This window comes from Biomphalaria glabrata, chromosome 8 (genome assembly GCF_947242115.1).
Source record: "Biomphalaria glabrata chromosome 8, xgBioGlab47.1, whole genome shotgun sequence".
NCBI lineage: Eukaryota > Metazoa > Mollusca > Gastropoda > Planorbidae > Biomphalaria > Biomphalaria glabrata.
In genome coordinates this window covers 7,700,666-7,717,736 of record NC_074718.1, presented here as the reverse complement: position 1 = coordinate 7,717,736, position 17,071 = coordinate 7,700,666, and the positions used below count along the sequence as shown (strand labels likewise).

The 17,071-nt window shown below is 37.9% G+C and overlaps 1 protein-coding gene across 1 annotated transcript; it reads right to left on the bottom strand.

Annotated features, from left to right (window-relative positions):
- On the bottom strand, positions 1–10,649 carry LOC106051446 (uncharacterized). Its single transcript, XM_056038042.1, has 7 exons — positions 10,543–10,649; positions 9,558–9,747; positions 8,012–8,124; positions 6,543–6,671; positions 3,285–3,470; positions 1,289–1,383; positions 1–144 (listed from the first exon to the last, which is right to left on the bottom strand). Exons 1-7 carry the CDS (start codon positions 10,634–10,636, stop codon positions 1–3), a joined length of 951 nt encoding a protein of 316 aa, XP_055894017.1. The 5' UTR covers positions 10,637–10,649.
- Between the last annotated feature and the right edge of the window lie 6,422 nt (positions 10,650–17,071).

Here is a 17,071-nt window from a genome sequence, read left to right as displayed (position 1 = left end):
TCATTGTAGGGAACATTTAGGTCTGTACTTACTGAGTCTCTTCAGTTGGTATACTAGGACTTTGTTTGCGTCAAGCGAAAGTTTCTCTTTTTTAAACACTTTAATGATAAGTTCTTCCTTGTTCTCGTTCATATAGTAGAGTGACTGAAACATGCAGAAAACTCAATAAGTATATGGCATGCTCAGAGCGCTTTGGTCCAATCTCATTTGTGGACCAGTGGGGTGGGTAGGGGGTATCTGGGAGAAGTTTTTTTGTGTGCTGCCTTTAGACGCTCAGTAAACACAGCTCTGCTCGAGTTGGGTGTCGAGCCTCGAGCCCCCTTCATAGGTAGCCAAGACAAACAAAGCTCAAGCGTACTTAGCCTTTCGACCACTCTTCCCATTAATGACAATTAGGGTTACCGCCACTGAGGTAATAGAGTTATTATATTCTTAGACAATAAAAAAATAATTACATAGACACATCGAACCGGGATCTTTGGACGTCTCTGACTTCATCCAGATCTAATGGGTACCTGACATTACTTGGGGGGAAAAGTAAAGGCGGTTGGTCGCTGTGATGGCTACATGACACCCTCGCAAATCGTAGACCATCCACATCGTCTGCCCTATAGATCACAAGGTCTGAAGGGGGGTATTGACTTTTTATCGGCCAGTCAAGTGATGGTTAGATTAAACAAAGCAACTCTAAACATGTGATGGTGAAATTAATTAAACATGCTCTAGATTTTTTTAAACAGTGAAATCATTAAGAAAAGCAATATTCGTAAGACAATGAAATCGGCAAGACCAACACTAGGCGATTGACAGTGAAATCAATTCGACCTGCACTAATATTTAAGAGCGAAGTTAAAGTGTAATAACACATTTTGTAGACCAGCACACAAAATTTGATAGTAAAATAAATAGACCAGCACTGGGCGATTGACAGTGAAATTAATTAGGCCAGCACTAGACATTTAACAGTATAAATCAGTGACGCCCAACCATTTTCGGCCGGGGGGACCAGTTTAATTTCCGACACTCGTGTCGCGGGCCACATCATCGAATAGATAAAAACTAAAGAAATAGAGAATACACCATTTTAAATAGTTTTATTAGAAACCCGTAGCACTATTTGGCCTACGTACACACGTATGGCTATTATGTAAGATCGGTTTTATCTGTTTTATTAGTGAAACGTTTGTCTACTCAATGAAGTGCTTGTAAACATGTTTAGACGGGCCGGATAAAGCATCCTGCCCGCGGGCCGTAGTTTGGGCATCACTGGTATAAATAAATTCCTTACCAAGCTTGACAGATAAATAAGTTGGTCTGTATTATATAGAACATTTAGCCTCTCAATGTCAGCCTCGCTTTGACTATAGAGACAGATTAGTTTATCTGTGGTACCAAAGGTAAAGATAAATATAGAATATAATTTAAAACTTTACATTGCTTTATTTAACTTCTCATTAGAACTTCAATTGTTATATAAAGACATAACGTGAACAAACGGGTGAAGACAATTTAGAACAAGCCATTAAGAGTAGACAATTTAAAGCAGGCGATTCAGGGCAGGCAATATCAAGAAGAGAATTTAGAGCACACAATTTAGACCAAGCCATTTTGGAGCGAGCTATTTATAGTAATTTTACAGCAGGCAATTCAGAGCAGGCAATTTGGAGTAGCAAATTAATGCGGACATTTTGTGGCTAGTAGTTTAGAGCATGCATTTTAGGGCAGGCAAATTAGAGAAGACACTTAAAACAAGCTATTTAGAGCAATCCATTTTTAATAGGCAATTCAAATTGGGCTATTTGTTGCAGCAAGTTAAAGCAGGCTGTATAGAGCAGGCAACTCAGATCAAGAAGTTTAAACTAGGAAATATAAATTAAGACTTTTCTGGCCCTGCCCTCCTGTTATGGAGGTGAGCAGTGCACTTCTTAACAGTGGCATACATAGGAAATCCGGGTCCCCGGGGTGCTTGACCTCTTTTGGACCCGTGAATTTTGAAATTTAACATTATGACATGAAATAATGGAGTAATATTCAATTTAAAAACAAATTTTGGAAAGCATTTGCCCCCCCCCCCTCATTTGGGGGATTTTAAAATTTAGACCCCCCCCTTCCCCACCCTAGCTACGCCACTGCTTCTAAATAGACCTTCTCAGCCGTACACGCCCACTGGTTCAAGTAAAACACTATAAACAAGTAAGCGGATTGCGACAATAAGAAAGTAGGTATCCGTCTATTGTTTTCAATTCTATCTAGAATACAGACAGTCTAAAAGTACAATATACTATAGGTCCAATGTCCTGGCCAATATACCCTAAATAAAATGATATGAACCCCTCGAGGCCTAAGCAGTTAGACAAACCACACCCACCACCTTGCCTACATTTTCTCCAGACTACGTGGCTAAAATACAATGTTTTGTATTACTAATGGAAACACAAAATTGTCTGTATAAATCTTGAAGAGACTTGCCATAAATATAAAGCATTTCTTAAACACCGACCTGGCTAAGTGGCCAAGAGCCTGGCTTCGAACCTGGGGTACTGGGTTCAAATATCGGTGAAGACTGGGATTTTGAAATTCGGGATTTTTATAGGTGCCTCTGAGTCCACCCAGCTCTAATGGGCACCTGCCTTTAGTTAGGGAAAGGAAAGGCGGTTGGTCGTTGTGCTGGCTGGCCACATGACACCCCGCTCGTTAACCGTTGGCCAAAGAAATAGATGACCTTAAACATCATCGGCCACAAATAACGCATGGTCTGAAAGTGAAACTTTTACTTTACTATTTGATTAATCAGAAATTCCACACGATGGATTGTTTAATATAACACGACAGTATAAAAACATTGATAATCAAGAGCACATTCTATTGATTTTAGAAACGTATAGACATTCAGTTCTCCATCTGGCTCATGCCTCCTCAAGCCGACATACTAACCACTCTGCTAAATAGGCAAATAGAAGATTGTATAGTTGTCTATTTTTTGTTTCAAACTTACTTTAAAGTGGCGACCCACAATTCAGCTTATCCAAGCACATAAGTCAAGTACTATTTCTTTCCCTTGTTCGTTCGAGATACCAAACAAGATAATTAATTACCAAAAGTTAATTAACTCATTGGTTACGTTTTGTTTGTTGGCTGGTAGAAGAAATAATTGCGCAAAATTCTAGTTTGATCCGAAATTCGGTGTCGGAGAAATGTGTACCAATATTTACCAGTGAGTAGGTGATATACGCTTTGTAATATTAACATGTCAAATAGATGTGATATGTATTCTGTGTTCATACCTGCATTTTGATTTGTCAGTGTACTAAATATGCCTTCTGTACAGTTGCTTCCGACAAGGAGTTTGCCCTGCTCTGCGCAGGAGTCGACTTTCACCCAGCACAGGTTTTCATCATCGTGACCTGAGAAACTTCCCATTATGTTATCAGCGCACATGTGAGGATTTAATTTCTTCACGTAGCGAATATCTGGGGGATTGACATGAAACAAAAAAATATATACCCAGATTAGTATTGTGAAAATAATCAAAATATTTATTTAAAAAAAATACTTTTGAAAAAACAGAAAGATTTAACAAGGAAAGCACCGCACAATCACTGCAATATATCTCAATACTGCAAGTTTTGTATCTCCTACTTCTACATAAAACAAATTAATTAATGATCACTGGATGATAAACTAATTAATTAACTTTTTGATAGATTCGTAATTTGTCCTCGACAATGAATAATTATGCAAAATTTTAAAGTGAAATCTAGTTGGGAATTATGGGTAAGCCTCGTTTAGACATCTGGCCACATGGCCAGACATCAGTCTCTACTTTGGTTCTAGTAGTGTTAGGACTTACGATCCATGTTGTTTGTGAATTTGCGAGACATAATCCTTGAAGATGTGGGATGTAATATTTTATAAGTGATTCTGATTGTTCTTCAGCATTTATGCCTTTGAAGCTGGATTGTGTATTTTATTTTTTACCAATAAATGTGCAACGTCTCCAAATCAAGGAGTTGATTATTACATTTCAATATGTGTTGTGTTGTGTTGTGTTGGTTGCATCCGCGATAATAGAAGTGCAGCAAATCAAGTCAAGAGAAGTATATTTCATTATTGTGTAGCAGACACTTTAATAAAACACCAGAAGAGGTATTACAATCATAGATCTCCACATTATCATAGATCTTCACTTTATCATAGATCTCCACTTTATCATAGATCTCCACTTTATCATAGATCTCCACATTATCATAGATCTCCACTTTATCATAGATCTCCACATTATCATAGATCTCACTTTATCATAAATCTCCACATTATCATATATATCCACATTATCATAGATCTCCACTTTATCATAGATATCCACATTATCATAGATCTCCACATTATCAAGATATCCACATTATCATAGATATCCACATTATCATAGATCTCCACTTTATCATAGATATCCACATTATCATAGATCTCCACTTTATCATAGATCTTCACTTTATCATAGATCTCCACATTATCATAGATCTCCACTTTATCATAGATATCCACATTATCATAGATGTCCACTTTATCATAGATCTTCACTTTATCATAAATCTCCACATTATCTTAGATATCCACATTATCATAGATCTCCACATTATCATAGATCTCCACATTATCATAGATCTCCACATTATCATAGATCTCCACATTATCATAGATCTCCACATTATCATAGATCTCCACATTATCATAGATTCCAAGGAATAAGTTTGAGTGAACTATGCCGGGAGACATAACAAACCTTATTTCAACACATCTGCTGCAGACAAAGCTGCTGTCCTCCAAGGGAACTATTTAAGTTTTTTTCTCGCCGTCTGCCCATGACATCGACCCTTTTCTTTGAACTTCATATGTAGGTCTCAGGACCTTCGTGAGAGCGCCCCAGCTTTCTCTTTCAAAGGCCATTATCATAGATATCCACATTATCATAGATCTCCACTTTATCATAGATATCCACATTATCATAGATCTCCACTTTATCATAGATCTTCACTTTATCATAGATCTCCACATTATCATAGATCTCCACTTTATCATAGATATCCACATTATCATAGATGTCCACTTTATCATAGATCTTCACTTTATCATAAATCTCCACATTATCTTAGATATCCACATTATCATAGATCTCCACATTATCATAGATCTCCACATTATCATAGATCTCCACATTATCATAGATCTCCACATTATCATAGATCTCCACATTATCATAGATCTCCACATTATCATAGATTCCAAGGAATAAGTTTGAGTGAACTATGCCGGGAGACATAACAAACCTTATTTCAACACATCTGCTGCAGACAAAGCTGCTGTCCTCCAAGGGAACTATTTAAGTTTTTTTCTCGCCGTCTGCCCATGACATCGACCCTTTTCTTTGAACTTCATATGTAGGTCTCAGGACCTTCGTGAGAGCGCCCCAGCTTTCTCTTTCAAAGGCCATCTGCTACCAGCTCTTTTTCTCAATGCAAGTAAGGGCGAAATGGCGCCTGAGTGGATCATTATAGCTCTTTTTGGGGGGGGGGGGGAGGGCGGCGTTTTTTTCGGTTAGCTAAAGCTGCTGTCCCCCAGGGATCTATTTAAGTTTTCTCCTTGTCTTCTGCTCCTGTCAACGACCAGGGCTTTTCTTTGGGCCTCATATTTAGGTCCCACGACCTTCATAAGAACGCTCCAGCCATCTCTTTCAAGGACCTAATGCTACTAGCTGTTTTGTTTTCTCTATGCAAGTAAAGCCGTTCTTTTTTAAGATGACCGAAATAGAGACACACTAACATTGAATGTCCGTTTTCTTTCAAGGGTTACTAAGGAATTCTAAGCCTATAGACTATTTAAGCTATCTTGACTAAATACAGCCTGCGTAAAAGACATTAATTTTTTTCTTTGAAGCCGAGTCTCAATTATAGAGATATACTATCTCATCTCTAATTGTGGTCCCATCTTGGAGCACAGGCCACCAACCAGCTTTCTCCAGGCGTCTCAGTTCTGAGCGAGTCTCTCCAGATTGTCCCCAATCTGCTTGGCATCTACCTAGAAATCGCGGCGCCATGTATTCCTGGGCTGTCCCCTCTTCCTCTTTCCATGTTGGTTCTGTGTAAGGTCTTTTTAGGCAGGTTTGTGAAGGGTGTGTGAAGGGTTTGTGAAGGGTGTGTGAAGGGTGTGTGAAGGGTGTGTGAAGGGTTTGTTAAGGGTTTGTGAAGGGTTTGTGAAGGGTGTGTGAAGGGTTTGTGAAGGGTTTGTGAAGGGTGTGTGAAGGGTGTGGCCTATCCGTGTCTAGCGTCTTCCAAGGATATCTACTTCAAAGAGGGAAAAAATGCATCTAAGTTTAAATGCTACTAGATCTGGGTTTATACCATTGACTACAATATTTGACTTTTAGTGACGAGTCGAAAAGACTCACAACCCTTTAATATTTTGAAAGAGCAAAGAACATGAGATATGAGTATTCTAAATGGCGTGAAATGGGTTGAAAACATTCACGCTTGGACTATACTGACCCTTTCTGATAAGCAAAAAGTTACGTGCCGCCGGAAGTGTTTTTTCCAGGAAATTGCAGACGCTTGATAAGTTGATTTCTTTATTTACTGTTACTTCTAGAACATAGTCGTTGTAATCGCTATTACGAACTGTAGAAAAAAAAAAGTACACATCTTTATGACATACCATGTTATAGTAAGACATGAGGGCAGATAATGTTGAGATTATGTTTCTGTGACCCTAGGTTAGCAAACGTGTCATGTGTCCAGCACAACGACCAACCGATTTTTTTAATTCCCCCCCCCCCAACTAATTTCATTCACGGTACACATTAGAGTTGGGTTGATTAAAGGGCACCTTAAAAATTAAGAAAATCAAAATCTCATTCTTCACTGGGACTCGAGCCCGAGACTCTCGGGTCGGAAGCCAACGCCTTCCACTCTGCTTCCACGACCCTCTTGTACCTTATACTCAAGATCGTTTGTTTTAAAGCTGGTATCATTATGTAAATGATCAACACAAGTAGCAGCACAGGTAGCAACATTAATATATTTAATAAGATATTGTAATTGTGACCTATTTCGACCAGTTTCTAGAAGCTCGAGGTCAAGTCAGTGCTGTCCAGCGTAAACAAGTTAATTGTAGGTATCCAATCAAAGAAAGGTAAAGGAAAAAAATAGCACACGTCAGCTTCTAGAAGGTCAAAGTTACTAAAATAATTATCTGATAAATTTCCATGATTCTAGAACAGCGGTTCTCAACCTTTTAAGCTCGGCGACCCCTTTTTACAATCCCCCACTTTGCTGCGACCCCCCCTCCCCCTCGCTCACAGACACAGCAATAGAAGAATAGACTTTTTCGATGGTCTTTGGCGACCCCTGGCAAATCGTCAATCGACCCCCGAGGGGGTCACGACCCACAGGTTGAGAAGCCCTGTTCTAGAACATCCGATTAAAAAAAGTATAAATTAGTGGAAAGTCAGTTAGACGGGGTCCTCGCATAGTAGTGGTTCTTATAGAGCGATGGTCCTCGCTTAGTCCTCACTTAGTAATAGTTTGGTAGAGTAATCCATTAAAGTTTTATTAGTTGAAGTAATATTATTAGTTGAAGTTGAATGTTATACTAAGTGAAGTTTCATGTATCTTTAAGTTTTATTGATGAAGTATCAAGTCAAGTTGTTATTGAATTGAGAAGTTAACTTTACGTGAAAGTTGATGAAGTATTATTAAAGAATATATACATGTCTTGTGCTTGGAATGTACTTCTTTTTCTTTCTACTTTAAAAAAATTATAATGGTCAAACCAGAGTTTGCCCAGTTTTGAGGAATCGTTAAAACCCAGATTTAAACTAAGCTCTATTTACTTTTCCGGTTTGGAAGAGACTCTAGAGACGTTTGCCAGGGACTGTATGGAGACAAGATTGACAACTACTGCGCAGACGGAGAAGGGGGGGGGGGAGATCTAAGTCTAAGTAGATCTAGTTACCTACTGCGAGGACTCTGGAAGGCGAGGTACATCCCAGCTGATACATTTTTGAGATAGAGACAGGTGTAGAGTTGAACTTTGATGGTAGGATCCTCATCTTGGTCAAAGGCTATGGACCTGCGAACAAGCAATGAGAAATAGAAATTACCCAGATACAAAACCTACCCATACAAGTGTTATTTTATTTTTTTTTTTTATAAAAAAAGGTACTTAGAGAAAAAAAAAGCTTATATTAAGCGTAGTTGTGTCAATTAGTTTGGATCAGTCATGTATTTAAATTTCTATTAGATCTAGACTAACAATCTATATATATAATTCTCTTCTTCCCTCAACAGTTTAAACGAGTACTAAGGAGTAAAGGAAAGATCACTCTGCGGATAGTCCACGAGAAAACAAGAGTTGGGAGGGGGGAGAAAACGTAGTCACAAAATAGCAGGGCAGGACCGGTGTAATATCACTCTTTTGTTTTATTTCTACCTCACGTTTAAAAAAAAAAAGGGGGGGGGGGGTAATCTACTCTGTAGTAACTATCGAAGCGACAGAGTTTGGACACAATGGAAAGATCACTCTTTTATTTTTGCAACTTGGACCGAGGGAGTTATCCTAAGTAATTTAAGAGTGAAAAAAAAAAGAAGACAATTTTCGCCTGTATATTTCAGGAGATAGATATGAGTTTTCAATAGATTTTAATAATTTCCGGATATTTCTAGGACTTTTTCGTATATTTTGCAATTTCAGGGCACCAAATGAGTGTCTGGAATTTAATTTTTCATTAAATATTACTCCGTTACATCATGTCATGATGTCGAATGTGTAACGGATATATGTGCGAGTTATGATAAATGTATTTCTACAGTACCTTGATAATAATCCTAGATGCTTGGGTACTCTGTATGGTGCTATACATAAGCGAGTACGAACTATTATCATACAGTGCCACAAAAGGATCAATGCACAGTAAGTACGTCCATTCGTGATGAAAAAAATAACGAACTTTAATACCGAATGGGCCAAAGTCAAGTCAGTAACTAGATCTAAATACGATGTAATCCCTTTGAGAGTTTAGCGATATCTCCTCAAAGTCTACAATTCAACATCATAATCACTAACCAAATGCCTATGTCGTCACTAAAATGACGTGTTCAATATCTGTCTTCTACAGTGTGTCTAACGTATGTCAAAGTGCAGCTTTCGCGAAAGAGGTCAAGCCTCTCCTCCCCCCCTTCCCGGGCCCCAAAATCCTTAGATACACCACTTCCGGATGACTTTACAAATACATTCCACACGCGAGAAACCTTGTGTCCTGGAAATATTTTTCTCGTTCTGAAATGCCCATATTTTGAAATAGAGTCGAAAGCGATAAGGAAACATCATTATGATTAAATAGTGTTCCATCGACTAGTACCAAATAGAAGATAGAAAAATATAGAAGAAGCGTGGTCAAGGAGAATCAGATTCCAACCTGGTCACCTGGACCAAGTGACGGTAGCGTTATAAAATAATCTTATCGTAAATTCCAACTTTTACCAAGAGGTAAGACCTTCAATTACCTGAGGACGTAAGTGTTTCTTTGACTGAGTACAAGCTCCCAGGTAGAGGGGTAGTTCTTGCATGAGTAGGCTGTTATGGGACAGATGGCGTAGCCAGACAAGGCCGACCTCTGAAAGACAAACTCGTTTTGGCCCGTTACAGTCCATGTGCCGGACAAATCTTCAGGAAACATGAACTGACCGTAGCATCCTGGGACAATAAAGACACTGATTGAATTTTACATATTGATACACACATACTTAGGGCATCTATCTATCTATCTATCTATCTATCTATCTATCTATCTATCTATCTATCTATCTATCTATCTATCTATCTATCTATCTATCTATCTATCTATCTATCTATCTATCTATCTATCTTTATGTCTATCTATCTTTCTGTCTATCTATCTATCTCTTTCTGTCTATCTATCTATCTATCTATCCATCCATCCATCCATCCATCCATCCATCCATCCATCCATCTATCCATCTATCTATCCATCCATCCATCCATCCATCCATCCATCCATCTATCCATCTATCTATCTATCTATCTATCTATCTATCTATCTATCTATCTATCTATCTATCTATCTATCTATCTATCTTATCTAATAATAGAAGACAATCTACGAAGTAACAGTGTGTTTTATCGTCTAAAGATATAATTCGTTTATCTCATTAAATAAGTTACAGATGTTAATTTATTTTCTCATCACATTAGTTATAGAAGATAATTACATCCTACGCTTTTCACGAGTAAATCTAGTCATGCATGTTAATCAGTGACTTAAACTCTGCTAAGTTATTAGTTTTCCTGGCTGACTTAGGCAGCACATGTCATGCTCTAATTGCACCAGCGATAAAGGTAGATCTACATTTCTACGAATTTCAGTGTATTGTATATATCCTTTTAATAACTTTAATTCTTATCTTTTATTGATCTAAATATGTTCATTGCAAATGGGTTTTTTTATATCTAGATTTAAACATTTCTTACCTTGAATTACATCAAAACAGACGTACGCAATAAGAAACCAATTCACTAAATCAAACATCAGGCTAGATCCAGAGTTTTTTTCTGTAATCAACATAGTCCTACCGGAACTCATAAAAAGTGGGTGTGGACCAATTTCCTTTCAAAAAGTTGAATCCATAGACCTATGTATAATATGGTCTGTGGTTTAATCCTATTGCAATGTAAAAATCTAAACATGACACATGTTGAGAAAGGTTTATAAGAATATGTCGCTATTATTGTGTTCGGATCTGAAAGATTTTTTTAAATTACTCAAACGCTTATAATCCAAAATAAACAAATACAAATGTTTTATTTGAAATTTGTCAGGGCTAAATGTATCTTATAAGATAAGATAAAATAACATAAATGAGGCGCTTTTATAGAGAGTAGCAGAGTTCGGTTTCTTAATGCCTTCAAATCTATTGTTAGTACTGGCTGCCTTGCTTTTCACTTTTGAAGGCCTCTAAAGCAAAAACAAATAAATAAGTAATAATATAATAAAAAAAAAATTAAACCAGAAAATAGTTATTAAAGATTAAAGTAAAAATTACACTTATCTGAGCCTAACTACATGAGAATATCATCGCGAATACTTTTACCGTTTTAAAGATTAAGAAATGTAGATTTTTTTGTCTATTTCAGCGTATAATTTTAGATCGTCTATATATAATAATAGGGCGGCGAGTGGTTAACCCCCTGGCTTTCGAATCTGGGTCCTGGGTTCTAATCCCGATGAAGACTGGGATTTTGAATTTCGGGATTTTTTTTTAATGCGCCACTGAATCCACCCAACTCTAATGGGTACCTGACATTAGTTGGGGAAAAAGTAAAGGAGGTCTGTCGTTGTGCTGGCCACATGACACCGTAGTTAAGCGTGTGCCATAGAAACAGGTCACCTTTACATCATCTGCTATGTAGATCGCCAGGTCTGAAAGGGTAACTTTTGTTACTTTACATGTATAATAGATGAGATAATTTGTTTGTCCATTATTGGTGTCAACCCTAAAACCATACCTGGTTCTATGGAGGAGTTTGGTTAAAGCATTGATAGCAAGGCCAAACCAGAGAGGAGATAATAGAGTCACCTTGGTACATATCCATTCTTATAAAGACAGAACCCAATGTGTCACCATTAATGTGTAAATTGATCTCCCAACTGCTGATACACGTCTCCAGAAGTCTGTTTTTTAGCGGCCCCCAAAAGTGGAAAAGACGCTATTAGTTTTGTATGAAATGTCTGTCCGTCTGTCCGTCCCGTTTAGATCTCGTAAACTAGTAAAGATAGTGAAAATCCTACATCATAATATTTTAGTCCATTCAAGTTCTGATGCAACGGCTACTTTTTTCTTTTCTAAAAGTGAAAATTCTAATTTTTAAAATCACTTATGCAAGTAGTTTTTTCATAAAAATACACCACTGCCCAATGGCTATGTGAAGCGTCTAGTGTGGTAGATTAACTTGTTGCCACCGCTGGCTAGCATCTGTGAAAGGGGAGCAATTTTGTAAGTCTCTCTTGCCAGTACATAGCCTCTCCACAGCAAGTCCTATGCAGTACCTCCTCGTGGTGGCAGATGGAAACTGAGGCTGCGAAGCCTCAGGCTAAACTGCAAGGGTCTCGGAGGAGGTTTGGTCCCAAGATGTGAGGCAGGCATGGCCCGTCGGCGTGCGGACACGCCATGTTGCCCACAAACCAAACCCTTAGCTATAGGTCAATAGCCGCACTGCCTTGTGTGTGTGTCCCTGTAAGGTCTAAGGCTAAGGGAGTAAACCCTAACAGAAAATCCGGTCCTGGAGCCCCGCAGGCGGGGGGACAGTAGTAAGACTACTGCTCTCTGGCAAACTCCTGTAGCCACCTGTCCCCAAATTGTGATGGCTCGCCATCCCTTTGGACCCGGTCAGTATGGAAGAGAGGCGTGTGCTGACGTGTGGGCAGGCTTTCACACAGCAATGGAGAGGTCACTCCATCTCTAACAGTAATGTCTTTGAAAAAAAAAAAAACACACCACTTTTACAACTATTCACTATTAATAGTAACAAACACGGAATGCACTTTAATAAGGGAGAACACCATTTGCCATATTTTTAGCACATTTATGCAAATGGTTTTAGACTTTTTGTTAAAAAATTATTTTTTTTTTATAATTGTATTGCTACGTTATGTAAGCTCCATCCTACCAACTATTACATTTGCCCCAAAATAATGTTTACTTTTTTAAGAGAGAAAATCTATTTAGTATGCATATAAGTTGGACATATTTAAAACAACAATTAATAAGTAGGTTTTCATATTGTCGCGTGGAGTGCATTATTTCACCACGCATATAAAACACTCAACTAAAGGAATTTTTATTTTTTTACTGAAATCTTTTATTATTATTATTTTTTTTTTTGAGGATTTGAATAAGAGATTGACCCTTTACAAAACAATGATATCAATTAGATATTCTTAATTAGACATTAGTTAGGCCAGGTTCTTATTTAACTTCACATTTACTTTCACCTATCCTTTAATCTGCTGTAAAGATGGGGCACCACACAAGATCTGTCAACCTTCTTACTCCATTCTTCTCTGTCATATGTCTTTTGAGTTCGTGTTTCCACACAAACTGTCATTGTAACTTTGTTTTTTTCTTTTGTTTCTTTTTATTTGATTGTGTGAATGTCTACGGTTTTTAGTAGACAGTCATGTGGAACTGAGTCAAAGCGAGACCAATCAGTAAAGAAGGCCTGAACACTAAACACACAACCTGTAGGCACTAGCCAGTTGTTTTTTTTCTGCTGAGCTGTCAGCTCTTTTGCAGACTGTGCCAAGGAAAAATAGTGTGCTGTTTTCTTCAGTTGTTCAGCACTGCCGTACAGGTTGATGGTTATGTTGGGCTGGAATGGTAGTAGGGTCTGCCTAAGGTGGCAAAAAGCTATAGGTCTTCACTGCCCAAAGATTGTGACGTCGCAGTTTAGTGTTCAGGCATTCTATAATGAATAGGCTCGGTCATAGTTCTATTTTATAATCACCATAGTACGTGTGCAGGTCTCACTTTTTACTTGTGAAATTGTTGGGAACTAATGGAATCAATATTTGTCTGTTGTTTACAACGCCATTGTCACATCAAAGCAGCCTTGCTGTTCTGCTATTTGTTTATGTCCGGAGCAGACTTTGTACATGTGTTGTTTTTTTAATTACCTATGTTAATACTTTATAAACAAGGGCAAGTATCTGATGGGGCGGTTATTGTTCTTGTTCCGTTTTTTGTTTGTTTCACATCTACAACAGCTACAGGGTCCAGGCATGGAGAAGAAAGGCTCAGGAGAGATCTGAAAGGAGCGATGTTTTGAAGCAGGCCACATCCGTCAGTGAGTTATAGCGCCACTGGGATAGATGAATGGATAAGTTTTTATTTTAGGGAAGGATAACTCGAGATTATTACTTTGTGTATAAAACAAATCTATTCTTCAAATTTTATCCTTTGTTGTGCGTATTTTCCCCCTTTTTAGGTATTATATCTATAGATGATAATTATAAATAGATAGATATGTGGTGTATCTGGTAGACAGGCTATAGTAAATGTTAATTAGCTATGTATTCTAAGAGGTAAATAATTCTGTTTCTGTAGCCTCTATTCTCTATCACTTGTAACACAGATTAATTGTTTTCATAATAATAATAATGGCAATGACTTCGAGCCCAAAGACTAAGGATGAGTGCAGTGTTTAACATGGCTACGCAAACCCAGTTCCGACCTGCATATTTTTCCGCAATCTTGCAGGCAAGGCCGTTGTCCTCAAGGGATCTGGTTAAGTCTTCTCTTTCATTTTCTGCACTTCAACAAGGGTTTTTCACTGAGGTCTCAAAAGGTGTGCCCCGAGGCATTTATAAGATCTCTCTACAACTTTTTTCTTTCAGAAGCCATCTGCTTCCAGCTACTTTACGCCAGTGAGGGCGAAACGGCGCCCGAGTTGATCTTTAAAGCGCTTACGGGAAGGTACCTCTGATACGCCGTCCTGCTTTAAAACCTTTTATTTTTTGTTTCACCCTAAATCGGATGATTAAAAATACCAAAGATCATAGCAGACGACATCGAATGGTCATGTTTCTTTGCAAAGCCTATATCAACTCTGTCTGTCTGATAAAAAGTGTGCACACGTTATTTCTTCCACACCCATTCTCGGATCAAGTTGAAACTTCGCACAATCATGCATTGGCATAGGCAAGATATGAAACAATAAAAAAAAATACCAATTAGATAACTATTTATTCGTATTTTTTTTGTTTCATACCAAAAAGGGAAATTAATTCTTCAGTATTCAGTGTTACGGCTTAGTATGTAGAGTTTCATCCCCTTAGCTAATTAAACACTTTATTTGTCTTACATCCATTCTTGGATTAAGTTGAAACTTCAAATAATTATTTATTGAATTGAACAAAACATAAATTAATTAAAAATTAACCAATCGGTCAATTAATTATAGATAATTAATTTTTGATTATTTGTTTTATCAAATGAGGGAAATAACTTCTACATTATTGAGAGACATAGTTGTAAGTGCGGAGTTCTTCCCCCACATTAGCTTTGATTTTTTTTTTTTAAATAAAGGATTATTGCCGGTCTATTTGAAATAAAACTCTAGGTAAAGGAACTTATGAGCTCAGTCACAACACCCAAGGTTCAAGAAAACGTTAACGTTAATGTTAATGTTGTAAATAAACATAAAAAGAAAACATTTTATATATAATAGGAATTTTAATGGTTTTACAGTAAAATAAAACATTGACAATTACATGGTGTCCAGTAATAAAAGACAAAAAAAAAAACTGATTTTTTTTTGGGGGGGGGGAAAGGGGGTGGGGGGCTATAAAGTCATTTTACAAGTATTTAAAATGAAATAAATGTTACTTAGCAGCTATGCATTTTAAATTCACTTACAGAGATCAGGCAACCACCTGAGACATACTTTGAGAAACGGAGGCTGGAACACTTTTTGAGGTTGTGACTAAGTGTTGTAGAAGGTTTTCCTGAACTACATGGCAGGTCTCTAGGATAGCTGTAACATGGAAGCCGAAACACTGAGAACGCAAGCTGGGGATTCCTCCAATAACATGGCGCCTTGCCTTCTTGAGAGGCTACCGATCACTTTGGAGACTTCTCACCGTCTAGAGCACAATACGGCGCTGGAGGATCTAAGTAAGTAATTATGTATGTGGAGACAGATGTTCTTCATTGTTAATGATTTCCTAAAGTTCGTTTGTTTTTTAGTCTTTAAATATCATTGTCTCATTCATTCTATGTGTTCGACTTAACTCATTTCTTCCATTGAGTCGATGCAACGGTTAAACCACTTATTAAGTATCATTTAATGTTGGCCATACCCTAATTAGGTCGCTTTCTTTAATCTGCGTGGCTGCTGGCACCTTTGTCTTCCACTTAAAATAAATTAGCTTATATCTCTACCTGTGGTCGATTCTGGGGCATAGGACACCAACAGCTTTCTCCAGACATCTCCTAATCTGGGCGAGTGTCTCCAACCGCCCCCACGTCTTGCATATAAACCTTCCAACTGGATTTTCTTGACTTCAATTGATTCGCTGTTTGGTGTTTCTGTAGCTTGTGTTTTTTCTACAGGGTAGGGTAGCTAGTCCTACGGCCAACCTCCTTCTTTCTCAGCCGTCCTATGGCGGAGTTTAACTTCTGTACCTCTGATAAAAGGCATTAAGTTCACGTCTGCTATTTCCAAGTTATTTAGGAAGGAAAAAAAAATCTAGTTAAATAATTTCTTGATATTTTAAGCCGAAGAGTTTGAAAAAAAAATTGGTTCTATTCGTACGTCTTCTACCCACTTACAAAAATCACTCAGGAGTCTCAGCATATATATGTTCTATTAACTCTATTAATTATTTTGTCATCCACAGTCCATGAAGCCCACAAGCCCAACGAGTAGTCAGTCTCATCAAACAGCCAAGCCAGTCTCCAACTAGCACTGGCCGGCTCTAGGACCAAAGTTAAGCATCTAGCCCAGGAGTTCTCAACCTGTGGGTCGCGACCCCCTTGGGGATCGATTGACGATTTTCCAGGGGTCGCCTGAGACCATTGAAAAAATGGATTGTTTTTGTCTACTCTTCTATTGCTGTATGTGTATGCGGGGGGGGGGGGGGGGTCGCGGCAGAGTGGGGGATTGTAAAAAGGGGTCGCCGAGCATAAAAGGTTGAGAACCGCTGATCTAGACTAAATGACACTATTGATGACTAATGCCTAGCTCTAAATTTTCCGTTCATAGACTTACGTTCCATTGTAAATCTACTTCAATCTCCTAGTCTCTTTAATAACAATTAGTAAATAAATTGATTGTGAACTATAATTAGCTCTTTGTTGCTTGCCCATCGATTAACCCTTTGCCTGTGCGTAATTTTTGTGTGCAACTGCAGTCTTTTAAAACTAATAGAAAAACGAAACCTAATAAGATACTCAGAAAGACACAAAGATAGACACACATTTCTTATACTATGTGCTAGGAC